The sequence below is a fragment of the Haliotis rufescens genome, unplaced genomic scaffold (genome assembly GCF_023055435.1).
Source record: "Haliotis rufescens isolate VD_foot unplaced genomic scaffold, xgHalRufe1.0.p SCAF_34, whole genome shotgun sequence".
NCBI classification, from domain to species: Eukaryota; Metazoa; Mollusca; class Gastropoda; order Lepetellida; family Haliotidae; genus Haliotis; species Haliotis rufescens.
In genome coordinates, this window is record NW_025964046.1 from 2,523,873 (window position 1) to 2,541,009 (window position 17,137).

Below are 17,137 nucleotides of genomic sequence, written 5' to 3' on the forward strand. Positions count from 1 at the left end.
GGGAGAGAAGTACTCACCTCCTTATGGTAAGGTCTTGTGAAGCTAAAGGCGACAGTTCCAATGTTTAGCCCATTACCGCTTTGAGGGATACTGGCGCTCTTCAAACTCTGAGTTTGGATGGTATTTTGCCACTTTCTGAGCAGTCATCAGCTCTGAGGTGTTGTTAGATGGTTTACGTGGTTGTACCAGTGCACCTCTCCATTTTATGAATTTGCAGACAGATATGGTGTTTTGGGTTGATCAAGGTTGGGTTTGTGGAAACTCTATCTGTTACAGGTGTAGACTTGCTCATTGGGAATGATTTGGCAGGGACGATGTTTGGCTGATCCTGGTGTTTGTCATGAGCCTGGCACTTTGGAAAGTACTGAAATTTCTTCTGAGAATGATTCCAATTACGATTTGGCTGACACTTTTATGGATCATTCTCATGACCTGTCTAAATCTTCAAGAAAGAGTACTCGAAATTGAAACAGTTTGGCTGTTTAGGAATCAGTTCTACATAGTGAGCAGTTGGTAAAGTTACAGGGGGAAGACCCAGAGCTCAGAAGTGTTGCCAACAGGACACTCTCTGCAGAAGAAGCTGACATGGTTCCAGTTTACTTTTATTTCTTCATGGCGATATGGAGGCCGTCAGGTGCTCCTGCTGGTAAGGAATGGGTGGTTTTCATCCAACTGTTTATCCACGTTCATATCGAAAACGTGTTTTGAGTCTGGTACAGCCACACCTATGAAACCCATTCCAGCCTTTGAAGATCCTTTGAGCAGGCTCATCTCTGATTGTGTTGGTCCTTTGCCTAAGACTAGGTCAGATACTCAGTACATGCTTACTACCATGTGTGCTTCCACAAGGATTTCAGAGGCTCTTTATTGAGAGAAAATTACAGCTCAGGTTTTTATCAAGGCTTTGGTAAAGTTCTTCACTGTGGTTGGTTCGTCTAGGACGATACCGTCAGCTCAGAGCAGTTTCTAGTCATGTTTTCCAGCCGGCCATGTGTCAGTTATTCATTTGTTGTTATTTGCTGTGATCAGGAGTCCCTTGGCTTTCTTCCTTTCGAACCTGTCTGTTTAAGGACCTTTAAAGCACTTGAAGGAACATTGGCTTAATGATATGAGTTTATTGGAGTATGATGCATCATGTCGGGCTAGGCTTTTTAAAGCTTGTAAAACGACTAGGGATTATTTTAAAGAATCGCAAATGTAAGTACATTATGACCAAAAGTTATAAGAGAGGAATTTCAGTTTATACAAAGTTACGTGCTAGGTACCACGGTCCATATGTTATTGAAAGGACTGACTATGTTGTACAAACATTGGGCCGTCATGTCAATATGATTAGAAAGCATCATGAAGGAAATGATCAAGTACCTGCTCAGTGTGTTGCCACTCTTTCTCCTGTAGATATTGATCAGATTGAAGTTTGACTTTGTAAAGTTTGATGGTATTGCTGAATATGCTGTCCCCAAGCTAAACAATCCTGAAGTTTTAGCTAACTTAGATATTAAGTTTGGTCATTTGTCATCTGAGCCAAAGGCCCAAGTGTCAGAGTTAATTCAAGAGTTTGCTCGCTTGTTTACGGATGTACCTGGCCATACAGATTCAGTGAGTCGTGTCATGAAGATGTAGGTGCTGCTGTGCCTGCCAAACAACACCCTACCAGATGAGTCCAATCAAGCTTGAAGCCCTGATGAAAGAAGTTCAACACATGCCGGACTATGACATTATTCAACCAAGTCATCGTTCATCTCGCATTTATGTGCAGAAGCCTGATGGTGGTTACCGATGCTGTACAGACATGAAAACGGATGAAAGCTGTTTCTGAATACTAAGAATTGACGACTGAATCGTCAGCGAGTAGGTCAGGAAGTTTGACCTATTGAAGGGGTGACTTTTGGCTTTTGTCACTCCAGATCAATACAAAGTTCTGCCATTTGGGCTACAGAACGCCCAAGGTACCTCCCAGCATCTCACCAATCAAGTTACTCGATTTCATTGAGTGGGACGGACATCTGAAGAGGGCCCATGCCTTCTTTGAGAGACTGACTGAAGCCAAGTTGACTGTAAATTAAGTGAAAAGTCATTTTGCAATGGAACATCTACAATACTTAGGTCACGTCATAGACAAAGGTCAGGTACAGCCCCTTCAAGCAAAGGTGGAAGCTATTTCAAAATCCCAAGTTCCCAAAAGCAAAAAGAAACTTAAGAACTTTCTGGGTATGACTGGTAACTACTAAAACTTCGCTTATGTGGTAGCCATTCTCACTGATCTGCAAAAGGGTGACATTTGTTTGGGACAGAAATTGCCTCGAGGCACCAAATTTTGAGGTACCCCACTCAGACATAGTATACCGACTCCGACCTGACCTTGTTTTATCCCCATTAATGCCCTTTAGTCAGAGTAACAAGTGTCATATCAACGTCTTGTATGACACGGCCGGGGATCGAACCTCCGCTTTCAACGCAGACGCTCTATCCACTACACAACGGAGATGGTCTAACGATGAAATAAAGTAAGTGCTATAGTATTATAATCCATAACGACCGCCTCCGTGGTCTTGTGGTAGAGCGTCCGCCCGGAGAGCGGAAGGTCCGGGGTTCGATCCCGGGCCGCGTCATACAAAAAGACGTTAAAAGATTGTACTTGTTGTTACCCTGTCTGGCGCTCGGCATTAAGGGGCTAAAACAAGGACTGGTCGGCACGGAGTCAGTATACTGTGTCTGAGTGGGGTATTTATGTTAAACTGCGGCATGGTATCTCAGTGAGCTAGCACCATAAATCGGCATCAGTCCGGACTAGTACAAGCAGCCACACACACACATACACGTGCATGCACGTCGCTATATAAGTGCAATAATCTTGGACGCGACGTTAAACCCAATTTCACCTCACCTATAATCCAAAACATTCGCTTAATTAAATATGTCTTTCCAGCCACAAACGGAACCCATACCAGCCAGGTAATTGTAGCCATCTTGGATTCTGAACTGGAGGATATGAAGGAGTCTTCACGAATCACACCCATTGTGTCAGTCAACATTGGTGCACATGATTTGATGACGTCAACGCTCGATCTTCAGTTCAAACATGTTCCTTTAGATGTAAGTGTTCAAACTTCCTTGTTCCTTCACTACAGTTACGTTCCAGACTGTGTCTACAAACTTTCACTCATTTGTACGGAGGCCCATAAGGGACATGGAGTCTGTTTTTCAATATTTTGATGTTTAACTTACTTTTATCTTAACCTTTTGCAAATTAACACAATCTGCCATACAAATATGTGATAAATCATGTATAAAAACATCCGAAAACATAGAAAATGTACTTTTAAGTAGCTTTTGAGTCGCTGAAATGTGAAGTGAAAATGTCAAAAACTAAAATGGAAATGTCAAAAACCAAAACGAAAAGGTCAAAAACTAAGATGAAAATGTCAAAAACACAAAACGAAAATGTCAAAAACTAAAATGAATACACAGAAAACTATTTCCACCGCGGTGATAATATTTACACCGCGGTGGAAATAGTTTTTTGTATTTTCATTTTAGTTTTTGACATTTTCGTTTTGTGATTTTGACATTTTCATTTTAGTTTTTGACATTTTTCGTTTCGTTTTTAAGCGATTCAATATCTTCTTTACACATGATTTATCACATATTTGTAAGACAAATCGTGTTAATTTGCAAAAGGTTACGATAAATGTAAGTGAAATATCAAAATATGGAAAAACAGACTCCATGTCCCTTATGGGCCACCGTACATTTGTGTACTGGGCAAAATGGTGACATTTGCTCGGGACAACAATTGTCAGTCTGCCTTTGAGAAACTTAAAGCCATTCTCACACATTCTCCGAGTCTCCTAGCACCAACTATTATGAAACGTTCCAGATTGGCAGTAGATGCTAAGGACTGTCAACAAACAAATAATAAAAGGTTGCATCTACGGCAGCTTAATAGAAAAGTGTGATTTCAACTCAATTATTAACACTTTCTTGTTATCATTGCTAGTTAAATGGTTCATTCAGCATGGATGTAGCATTAACAACAATACGTTTTACGTTTATTTGTATGAAGTGATGTTCCTCCTTGATGCGACCTGATGCTGTACTTACTCGCATACATCTTTTGACGTCTCTCCTGTTTGTTTAACGCCACGCATCGAGACTGGACCCCACAACCCAGTGATCTATATTGTGTACAAACCGCTCTCAACTTAGTCACCGAGCTTGACCACCCGATCTATTTGGTCATCCTAACGACTGCTGGGACCCAATGATAACCTTAAAACCCCACTGGGCAGATGGGTAATTAGCCAACAACTAGCGACAAAGAAAACAACAAGTAGCTTTGACATCAGGAGACACCAGCCAGCCATGAACTGTGACCAGGGAACCTATCTGCCTAGTACTTTGGACGTACTGCCTTGACCATTGTCGGGGCTAATTACGTACCTGGCTTTCGTTTGTCTATAGTCTATACCTATCAGTGCTAATCACCTATCTGACCAGGGCCTGGGAGTATTGCTTTGATCATTGTCGGTGCTAATTGTCTACCTGCTTCCATTTGCCAATTGTCATAACCATTCTATTACTTATCAGTTCTAATTATCTACGGCATCCCATTTTCCCACTGTCCATTGCCTATGACCATTCAGTAATAAATCAAGTGTTGGCTTCCATTTATCCATGTGTTGGCTTCCATTTACCCAAGTATTGGCTTCCATTTATCCAAGTATTGGCTTTCATTTATCCAAGTATTGGCTTTCATTTATCCATGTGTTGGCTTCCATTTACCCAAGTATTGGCTTCCATTTATCCAAGTATTGGCTTTCATTTATCCAAGTATTGGCTTTCATTTATCCATGTGTTGGCTTCCATTTATCCAAGTATTGGCTTCCATTTATCCATGTGTTGGCTTCCATTTATCCAAGTATTGGCTTCCATTTATCCATGTGTTGGCTTCCATTTATCCAAGTATTGGCTTCCATTTATCCAAGTATTGGCTTTCATTTATCCATGTGTTGGCTTCCATTTATCCAAGTATTGGCTTCCATTTATTCATGTGTTGGCTTCCATTTATCCAAGTATTGGCTTCCATTTATCCATGTGTTGGCTTCCATTTATCCAAGTATTGGCTTCCATTTATCCAAGTATTGGCTTTCATTTATCCATGTGTTGGCTTCCATTTATCCAAGTATTGGCTTCCATTTATTCATGTGTTGGCTTCCATTTATCCAAGTATTGGCTTCCATTTATCCATGTGTTGGCTTCCATTTATCCAAGTATTGGCTTCCATTTATCCAAGTTTTGGCTTCCATTTATCCAAGTATTGGCTTCCATTTATCCATGTGTTGGCTTCCGTTTATCCAAGTATTGGCTTCCATTTATTCATGTGTTGGCTTCCGTTTATCCAAGTATTGGCTTCCATTTATCCATGTGTTGGCTTCCATTTATCCAAGTATTGGCTTCCATTTATCCATGTGTTGGCTTCCATTTATCCATGTGTTGGCTTCCGTTTATCCAAGTATTGGCTTCCATTTATCCATGTGTTGGCTTCCATTTATCCAAGTATTGGCTTCCATTTATCCATGTGTTGGCTTCCATTTATCCAAGTATTGGCTTCCATTTATCCATGTGTTGGCTTCCATTTATCCAAGTATTGGCTTCCATTTATCCATGTGTTGGCTTCCATTTATCCAAGTATTGGCTTCCATTTATCCATGTGTTGGCTTCCATTTATCCATGTATTGGCTTCCATTTATCCATGTGTTGGCTTCCATTTATCCAAGTATTGGCTTCCATTTATCCATGTGTTGGCTTCCATTTATCCATGTGTTGGCTTCCGTTTATCCAAGTATTGGCTTCCATTTATCCATGTGTTGGCTTCCATTTATCCAAGTATTGGCTTCCATTTATCCATGTGTTGGCTTCCATTTATCCATGTGTTGGCTTCCGTTTATCCAAGTATTGGCTTCCATTTATCCATGTGTTGGCTTCCATTTATCCAAGTATTGGCTTCCATTTATCCATGTGTTGGCTTCCATTTATCCAAGTATTGGCTTCCATTTATCCATGTGTTGGCTTCCATTTATCCAAGTATTGGCTTCCATTTATCCATGTGTTGGCTTCCATTTATCCAAGTATTGGCTTCCATTTATCCATGTGTTGGCTTCCATTTATCCATGTGTTGGCTTCCATTTATCCAAGTATTGGCTTCCATTTATCCATGTGTTGGCTTCCATTTATCCATGTGTTGGCTTCCATTTATCCATGTGTTGGCTTCCATTTATCCAAGTATTGGCTTTATTTATCCAAGTATTGGCTTTATTTATCCAAGTATTGGCTTTCATTTATCCAAGTATTGGCTTCCATTTACCCAAGTACTGGCTTCCATTTATCCATTGCTAATCACCTATAAGCACCAGTTATCTTTTGGCCTCCTTTGTTCTTATTACTTTTGTTGTTCTTACAGGTACATATACATGTTTTCTGACCCATATCAATTATTCACCCGATGAAGGAGTTAGTATATACACCGAAACGTCCTGTTTCTCACAATAAAGAAGTTGCCTTCAATAAATTCTCTTCCTTATAATCCTGTTGTATATATTACTGTCTTCATCCTTTTATATCACTGGCTTCATCCTTTTATATTACTGGCTTCATCCTTTTATATTACTGGCTTCATCCTTTTATATTACTGGCTTCATCCTTTTATATCACTGGCTTCATCTATTTATATTACTGGCTTCATCCTTTTATATTACTGGCTTCACCCTTTTATATCACTGGCTTCATCCTTTTAAAGCACTGGCTTCATCCTTTTATAGCACTGGCTTAAACCTTTCATATTACAGGCTTCATCTATTTATATTACTGGCTTCATCCTTTTATATTACTGGCTTCACCCTTTTATATCACAGGCTTCATCCTTTTATATCACTGGCTTCATCCTTTTATATTACTGGCTTCATCCTTTTATATCACTGGCTTCATCCTTTTATATTAATGGCTTCATCCTTTTATATTACTGGCTTCATCCTTTTATATCACTGGCTTCATCCTTTTATATCACTGGCTTCATCCTTTTATATCACTGGCTTCATCCTTTTATATTACTGGCTTCATCCTTTTATATCACTGGCTTCATCCTTTTATATTACTGGCTTCATCCTTTTATATTACTGGCTTCATCCTTTTATATCACTGGCTTCATCCTTTTATATCACTGGCTTCATCCTTTTATATCACTGGCTTCATCCTTTTATATCACTGGCTTCATCCTTTTATATTACTGGCTTCATCTTTTTATATCACTGGCTTCATCCTTTTATATCACTGGCTTCATCCTTTTATATCACTGGCTTCATCCTTTTATATTACTGGCTTCATCCTTTTATAGCACTGGCTTCATCTATTTATATTACTGGCTTCATCCTTTTATATTACTGGCTTCACCCTTTTATATCACTGGCTTCATCCTTTTAAAGCACTGGCTTCATCCTTTTATAGCACTGGCTTAAACCTTTCATATTACAGGCTTCATCTATTTATATTACTGGCTTCATCCTTTTATATTACTGGCTTCACCCTTTCATATTACTGGCTTCCTCCTTTTATATTAATGGCTTCATCCTTTTATAGCACTGGCTTCATCCTTTTATAGCACTGGCTTAAACCTTTCATAGTACTGACGTCCTCCTTTTTATATCGCTGGCTTCATCCTTTTATATTACAGACTTCATCCTTTTATATCACTGGCTTCATCCTTTTATATTACTGGCTTCATCCTTTTATATAACTGGCTTCATCCTTTTATATCACTGGCTTCCTCCTTTTATATTACTGGCTTCATCCTTTTATATCACTGGCTTCATATTTTATATTACTGGCTTCATCATTTTATATCACAGGCTGCATCCTTTTATATCACTGGCTTCCTCCTTTTATATTACTGGCTTCATCCTTTTATATCACTGGCTTCATATTTTATATTACTGGCTTCATCATTTTATATCACAGGCTGCATCCTTTTATATCACTGGCTTCATCCTTTTATAGCACTGGCTTCATCCTTTTATAGCACTGGCTTCATCCTTTTATATCACTGGCTTCAACCTTTTATATCACTGGCTTCATCCTCTTATAGCACTTTTTATCCTTTTATTTTACTGGCTTCATCCTTTTATAGCACTGGCTTCATCCTTTATATCACTGGCTTCAACCTTTTATATTACTGGCTTCATCCTTTTATAGCACTGGCATCATCCTTTTATATCATTGGCATCATCCTTTTATATCACTGGCTTCAACCTTTTATATCACTGGCTTCATCATTTATATTAATGGCTTCATCCTTTTATAGCACTGGCTTCATCCTTTTATATTACTGGCTTCATCCTTTTATATCACTGGCTTCATCCTTTTATATCACTAACTTCACCCTTTTATATTACTGGCTTCATCCTTTTTTCCGTTTTCCCTTGTGTACATAACAGGCTTTTCCACTCCAGTGTTACTACATCCCAATCTGCTCTACTGTATAAACTCTGCCTCCTAACTGTATATACCGCCAGGTGGTACTTGTTGTTACCCTGTCTGGCGCTCGGCATTAGGGGGCTAAAACAAGGACTGGCCGGCTCGGAGTCAGTATACTGCCAAGAAAGCATCAATCAGAATATTATAGAAAGGCTTTGGAAAAAGTATAATTTTTGAATTGTCTCACGATATCAATACTGCCATAAACTTTGGTGGTAATTAAATTAGTCTTTCATACATTTAGCTTCGATTAATAACATTGGATAACATCAACCATTGCCAGATCTAACTCAAGAGTTAATATGTGACAAGTTTATATCTATTTCGATAGTTTGATAAATCTAGGCAACAATTGGTATACATTAGCCCTTAACAATGACTGTGGATTAACTGAATTTTTATTCTTATTGTCTTAAAACTCAAGATGTTTAAAATCAGTTTAAAGTTTGGAATAGCACACACGCACACACACATACACACACACACGCACGCTCGCACGCACGCACGCTCACGCACGCACGCACGCACGCGCGGTAGATTGCACGTCTCTATATAACTGCAATAATCTTGATGTTAAACCTCATTTCGCGTCACCTTTTATCATCTTAACAACTAAAACACCCCCAAACGGAATAAAAAGTAAGCGCTTTTTTATACACATACATTAACGTTAGCAGCTAGACGACATAAGAACCAAAGCATTTATTTATTTATAAGTCAGATGAAATTTTACAAGACCAGGCAAAATACTAAATTAATTATATTGCTGATAAATGCTGGGATTAAAAAGAAAATAGAAAAACGAGTTGATCGTAAACACTGATCGAGAATTCGGGAAACCCTGGAAAGTAGTTCCGGAAAAAGTTCACACGATCAATTTCACAAAAAAATGTTCACATAGTCCGTTCACAGGTGTGTGAACTCCAAATATCAGATCACGTGACTACCCATTCAGCCAATCAACATGAAAGAAACAGTGTAAACTTCAAAGTATGAAATTATTTATTTAAATGTGAATAATATTGTTTTGAAACTATTTGTTTCTTCGAAAACTGACGAAAAAAGAGATTTTTAAGTGTTTTCCCTGACTTACCGTCGAAACAACACTTATTATTATTATTATGTATAAAAGTGCCTTAAGACAGTCAAAAGAAACGTTTAACTTCTTTCAGTGGCATTAAGAAGTTGGTGTGATGAAGTAAGACGAGTTCTATGGATGAACAACTTCTTTATTACAATTAGTGCGACGTTTCGGGGTATATCCTAACACCTTTATCAAGCAAGTGATGAAAAGAAACGTTTGTAAAATATATCTGTCTAGGACTAAACTCTAACTATGGTACCGTCTAATTATAATGAACTACAGTTTATCATCTGTGGCCTTATGGTTAGAATCTATGACCAATGATGAAGAGGTAGGTGATTCGTAATTAAAAAGTTTAAATTTTTTACTTTGATTTTAGAAAAGCAAGAATAGTTTGCTCCATTTGCAAGTATCAGCATAAAAGGTTTATAGTAGTGAGTGAGTTAGTTGGGTTTAATCCCGCTTTTAACAGTATTCCAGTTATATCACGGCGTGTCAGCTTAGTGTGTGAGGAAAGCTCGAAGTGATGCAGGTCTCAGACGTTTACCACTTTGGTGAAATCTACGAGCACGGGTATTTTGCTGACAAACCTAGAAACATAATCGGGGCGAACAGGTATTCGAACCCACAATCATAGGTTTTTGGCGTGCAACTCTGCACAGCGAATCGCGGCGCCATATATAATTAGACGACTGAGCCGCCCGTGTCCCCTAAAAGGTTTATAAGATCAGAGATTAAACGTTACAGAAAAACACGTGAACCGTTATATAAATGCATGTGTGGATTTGAACCTCGCCCCGTACGTGGACCTATCGGTATAAACATCCATGTACTGTGTAATGTCGAAATTATTATATGTATATTTCATGTATTTACATGATCAATTACACGTACGGCCATAACAGAATTAAGTACTTGGGATTATTTTTATCGAAGTACCTCAGACCTTACGAGCATTCTGATTGGTTGGTCGTATTTGAGCACATTCGGGACCATTCGTGACCAACTCGTGGTCTCCCGGGACAAGCCGAATAGCAATTCGTGCCCCTCATGGCCATATTTTCGACCGGGTTCCGTCTCAGCGCTAACGGTCATATCGAAAACAGTTGTCAACTCGTTGGGTAATGGTTGACATATATTTCCCGATATTTCATATATGCAATTTAAAGCACATCCTGATACGCGGAATTATAGAGTATGAGTGAACACATTTAACTGTGTCTTTGGTATAGTTTTAGATGCAAGACATGTAAAATAAAAAATTATTTCTGATGGATTCTTTGACGCAAAACTTGAAATCATACGCGCATTCTGATTGGTTTGTCGTATTTTCATCGATAGGGGGACGAGTCTTCTTGCAGGTTACGTAAAGGGGCGAGTGGTGACGACTGAAATCTGTTTTTTTCTCTGCAGCACAACAAACTGAGTCCACTCTGTGTGTTCATGAAGGAAGATCTTCGCAGGTATGTATTCAGCACTTTCAATTTTGTAATCATTCATTTTTGGTTGGTCAGGCAGGTCATTGGGTGGTCAGATTCGCTGACTTGGTTGATGCATGTCATCGTATCCCAGTTGCGCTGACCGATGTTCATAATGTCAATCACTAGAATATCTGGTCCAGACTGGATTATTTATAGACCGCTGTCATATAGTTTCAATGTTGCTCCACAAACAAACAAACAAACAATTTACACGAGGCTAGTCACCTTTAAGCTATTTGTTTCAGTTCAGAGTGGTCGCCTTCCGGTATAGCAACTACCCGGATGACGGACGACAGTACCGTGTGCAAATCAAGTCACCTGACCAACTTCGCCATCATTATGCAGCCAGTAGAACTGACGGTGAGGGACCAGTTCAAAAGTTCGCGGTCGAATAAAGTCTGAATTCTTATAGATTAGTGTGTGTGTGTGTGTGTGTGTGTGTGTGTGTGTGTGTGTGTGTGTGTGTGTGTGTGTGTGTGTGTGTGTGTGTGTGTGTCAAAATCAAAATCAAAATCAACTTACCTGCCTCAATGTTTTAGATGGTAACTCAACAAAACCGAGCCTATTTTCATTCATATGCTGTTACGAGCTGTTCATATATTTGTATATATGCGTTTGTAAGAAATAACAAGAAGTAGTTTGGTGGGGGACTCTTTTCAGAAAGTCGGAAAGTGATTCTCTTACATTTACCACTATGGGGATATTGGAAATGAATAAATTGACATGATGTCTGACTGTATATAGGAGTGAGATCTGACAATCACTTGGAGTGGCCATGACGGCGGGGTCTTATTAGGGTTTGTTAGCATGACCCAATGAACAATGATATTCATTCCCTGTTTTATCACAACATTGACATATTCTGTGTTCTCTTGTTCACAGCAAAAAAAATGCAGTTTCCGGTATCCGGATACCTGCCGGATACCACCGGACACTTACCCAAAACGCGTCCGGGTATCCGGTGGCAGATACCTTGCCGTATACCAGATCCGTGGTATCCGGCATGGACACCTCACCTGAAAGTATGCCACCTGGAATCCGGGTATCCGGCACCGGATACCTCACCGGATACCTCAATCTGGGTGTCCAAGGATCCGCACCGGATACCAAGAATCCGGCACCGGATACCTCATCCTGAGTTTCCAAAAACATGTCACAATTTGGGGGTGCATTTTGTTCAATTAAGTGTGAAACACCTAAATATATATTGGAAACTAACCATGAAAATTGAACATTGCTGAAGGTATCCGGCAGGTATCCGGCAGGTATCCGGATGCAATTTTTCGAGATGTCTTATTTCTGGTAAATAATGTTAGCCTGGGCATATCAGATAGCTGTAGTAATATTCTGTGTCATTTTAGTTGAAAATATCCCCTTAAAGTTGAGATCTATGGGCATGTACTTTTGGAGAAGACAATTTTTTTCAATTTCATCTATAATTCTTTTTAGATGTTAAGCTGTTTAATGAACAAACAACAGTTCTAATACATGTATGATGATATCCTTAAATTTCATGTTCAGACTTCCAGATTATTCTGAGTGAAAGTATAAACTCATCGACTGTGTGCTCACTTGGGCCTTTGGTCCTAGTGAGATGATAATATGATTATTTGAAAAGGTACAAGTACTTGTTATGAGCATACCAGCTTCATTTAAGTTTGAAACACAATATGCCTCACTCTGAGGGTGACATGTACCAGATTTCATCACACTACAGAGAGCTGTTCCTCAGTTACTGTGAACATTTTTACTGAAAGACATTGAAAGCTAATTTGACCTTCAATATCAGTTGCGACTATTTCAAAAACAATTGTAAAGTGCTTCATTCAGTGTAATATTGACAAACATATGACAATGATATACAACTATGTGTATAAGAGTTATTTAGACTTCTGCGGGAAAAGGCACATTAGAGAACAAGAGTCATCAGAAAGATGACATATCCCCCCGGCAGCTGTCTGTAAAGTAACCACTAGTGCATTTCTGTATGTAATGAGTCAACAGTTGAATGTTCTTTAAGAAGCATACATTGTTTACCCACAAAAGATCCACCATGGTCGCATCCATATGAATGCCAAGTTTCGATCAAATACATTGAATGTTTTTCGAATTCTGCCCCAGAAATGAACCTCATCCCCAATTGAGTCTATGTCCAACTTGATTCCATTAAAAAAAGATAAAAAATAAAAATTAGAAAAATCCCAAAATTTGAAAGGCACCACTTCAGTATGTGCATGATAGCTTTGCCAAGTTTCGATCAAATACACTGAATGGTTTTCGAATTCTGCCCCGGAAACGAACCCAATCCCCAATTGAGTCTATGTCCAACGTCATTCCATAAAAATTTTAAAAAATAAAAATTAGAAAAATCCCAAAATATCAAAAGGCACCACTTCAGTATGTGCCTGATAAGAGTTGCCAAGTTTCGATCAAATACACTGAATGGTTTTCGAATTCTGCCCCGGAAACGAACCCCATCCCCAATTGAGTCTATGTCCAACTTCATTCCATAAAAATTTAAAAAAATAAAAATTAGAAAAATCCCAAAATATCAAAAGGCACCACTTCAGTATGTGCCTGATAAGAGTTGCCAAGTTTCGATCAAATACACTGAATGGTTTGGGAATCCTGCCCCGGAAAAGGAAATGATTACGGACGGACGGACGGACGGACAGACAGGCTGATCACTATATCCCCCGTATTATATGCCGGGGGATAAAAAGTAAGTGTATGACCTGTTGCCAACTTCTATCCCTGCCCTAAGGAAGAGTTTGGCCATTAACAATTTTTTTGTCTGGCTGTGACATTGACCTTTGACATAGCAGATCAATGTGTTATTCCAAAGATGTCCAAGCAATGCATGGTTTTATACGATAACTGTGGCTATCAAACTGAGGCAAAATATTGGAAAATCCCCATTTACACAGCGGGCTAAAGAAACAAACAACAAACAAATTATCAATTTCTTTTATTTATATGCATATATCACACATTGAACAGTGTTCATGTAATGGTTCCTGATGCAGTATGCACTTTCCTCCTATTCTTCAATACTCATAACAGAGCGGGATAACTGTTCGCTTGAAAGCATCAGCAGACCATGCTCACCAGTTCAGAGTTACTTGCCCTCAAACATCCTTTTCCTTCTATATTGCCATGGAAAAACAGGAACCAGGATGAGGGGAGGCCAGATGGGCTCTATCCCTGTTGCATTGTGTTAGTAGAATTGTGAACATTCTATTTGGTGTTTGGGTCCACATTTATAGACAAGTAGTCGCAAACATCATTCCTTTCAAGTGATTACCACATGGCCAAAGACAATAATTTCTTCAAGGTCCTTGAAGGATCCCACTCCGACTTGGCATTGGTTGGTCTTCTCACATTTGCCTGACCACCCTTTGTGAGTGTGTCCCAGTGTCAATTGGCATATAACTTCTCGGTAGGCTCCCATTGAAATAACAGGACTCTCCTCATCGCTGTCTGCCAATCACTTCGGATATCTGGAAGGGTCCTTCCAGACTGTCAACCTGTCATCCGGGTATCTCAAGCTGGACTTCAGTTTCTGCAAAATTATGTATAAAGATTGTAGCAAAAGAAAAGAATTGTTGCAACATGTACTTACAGATAAAAGGCAGCAAATTCACTTAATTTATCATCTTTGAGTTTTGTTATATACCAAACATTTGAGATATATATTGTTCCATGCTGATGAGTTGAAACAATCATTAACTGACATCTCTTAAAAATGTTCCTAGCAACCTATGCTTGCCATACAAGCCAAAGTAATAGATGAGGTAGCAAGTGGGCTCATTGAAAGCTCGTAATCGTACCCAATAACATGGGATGTTGTCCATAACAGTCATCATCGGTGCGTCTGGATCGAGCTCATAACATTAATCTCTGGTTTGTCTAGTTGAGATTTGAGATTTGATTAATTTATAATCCTTGTCATTTAGCCGAACTATTGCTGGATGTGGTGTTAAATGAGTGAATTGGGTTTAACGCCTCTTTGAACAGTATTCCAGTTATATCACGGCATGTAAGCTTGATGTGGGAAGAAAGCCCGAAGTGATGCAGGTCTTACATGTTTACCACTTTGATGAAACCCACAAGCAAGTGTATGATGCTACCCTCGATTCAAACCCACGACCATCGGTTTCTGTCAAGCCCAAGAGATGCAACTATGCACAGCAAGTTGTAGTACCTTTGATAATTAGGCCATCCATGCCAACAGGTGATAAAGAACAAGCAAACTGAAGAAATATTTGCAGAATAGCTACATGAACATGATGAACCAAACAGAATAATTTCAAATATTTACCACTCACTGCTACTCTTCTCTTGTTCCTCATTGCTTCCCTTTTTCCATTGATGCTGTGCAGATGACTGACTCATTCATTCATCCAGACATTCTGCAAACATAAGTAGCATTCACATTAGAGAAATGTCCAAACTGTACATGCTGTACATTGAATTCAATTGAAAAGGCCCCAGTTGAGTTTCCAACTTAGAACCGTCCTTATTAAAATATTTCATCCCAAACATTCAGAGATAAAACATAACCCCATATTTAACAACTGTCAAACAATTATTTGACAACAAAGCCAGGGTCATTCAACATACACTTTACATGAGGAATCACTTGTTGCAAAAAAGATCCTCGCCAAGGTCAGAGTCATTCCATGAAATATTGAATGATTAAGTTATGAAGCTTATACAAAACAAGGACATAACAGTGTAATTATAACAATATCCTAAGCGTAAAAAATATAAAGTCTTTGGTGGCCATTATTGTAAATCATAATCTGTATTAGCATCCCACGAAAGTTAAGAGTTAATAATCGTTCCTAGATTTTGGTACTTTTCTTCATTATCTATAAAAAAGCGGATCTAATTTGGATCATCTTGTTTTGATCACAAATCCATTACGCCTCTTATGCTAACAAACAGTTGACCATAATACTAAAAAAAGGACCCTTGGCGTCTACGGTAAAGTATGTAGAGCAGGAAAATATCTACATCAATCCGTTCCATAAGATCTCTGCACAGAAATCATAAGGCCTCGAAGCCCTGCTACGTACCTGGCAATGCCAATCGCCTTTCCAAATACTGTTGACTTCCGCGTTGTGGATGGCTGAGAGGAACTTCGGCCGGCATTTCCGTGGTGGAGGTGAATGAGAACAATGTATCGATACACGAGGTAAGCTTATCGTAATCAAGAATCACAGTGTATATCGATACACGAGGTTTGTTTACATCCATGTTCTAAAATGGCGCCCTGGACCGTAGGGGAATATGGGTAAAATGGCTTGTTCCGGGTTAACACTAAGCTGGGCCCCGTCTCTAATATCACATTATAGGGAGCCGGGAACCAGGTTAACACGACATAAGCTGGTTCCCGGCTCTCTATGCGCGTCGTCAACTTGCGCCAAGTTATATTAGAGACGAGGCCCAGCTTATACACTGAACACGATCGGTCATTTCGTCAAAACTGGCCAAATATTGAGATTGCAGCTGAGGTCATGCTGGCAGCTGAAGTGACACATTAAGGTAAGGAATATGTGAATATTACAATGATCACGTATTAAAGTAATTTACCACATGTAAGCCTGTCACATGTGACACATTAACTTTTATAGCCAACATGTAAGTAAATGTATAATTATATTTTTATATGACAAGTAGCCTGTCTATCATATGTTAGTATTTGCTTATGTATATAATGTAGAAATATGTTTACTTTAACTGGATAATTTGTATGCTAATGTGACTCACTGTCTTATTTCATATACTCCCTGTACTCTGTGAGAATGATTAATAGCCTCAACATATTTTTCCAGATGTGAAGAATCAAGAACAGCTTTAATAACATGGAAGTTTTGCATCAGAGATCATCGTGAAGTGGAAGAAAAGACAGTTTAAGGGTATGAACATTTTCACTTGAACTAGTTGAACAATAACCATGATGACAACTTTATCATGGGGGAATTTTTGGTGGTGGGGTAGCCTAGCGGTTGAAGCGTTCACTTTTCGTGCTGAAGAC

At 39.0% G+C, this 17,137-nt stretch overlaps 1 protein-coding gene across 1 annotated transcript in view; it reads left to right on the forward strand.

Annotated features, from left to right (window-relative positions):
* The window catches only part of LOC124148340 (adhesion G protein-coupled receptor B1-like), a 67,672-nt gene that overhangs the window by 24,006 nt on the left and 26,529 nt on the right, over positions 1-17,137 (forward strand). Inside the window, exons 12-14 of the mRNA XM_048380886.1 lie at positions 2,930-3,096; positions 11,027-11,076; positions 11,340-11,454. Of these exons, the coding sequence (XP_048236843.1) occupies positions 2,930-3,096; positions 11,027-11,076; positions 11,340-11,454 (332 nt within the window). The remainder of the gene's footprint in view (positions 1-2,929; positions 3,097-11,026; positions 11,077-11,339; positions 11,455-17,137) is intronic.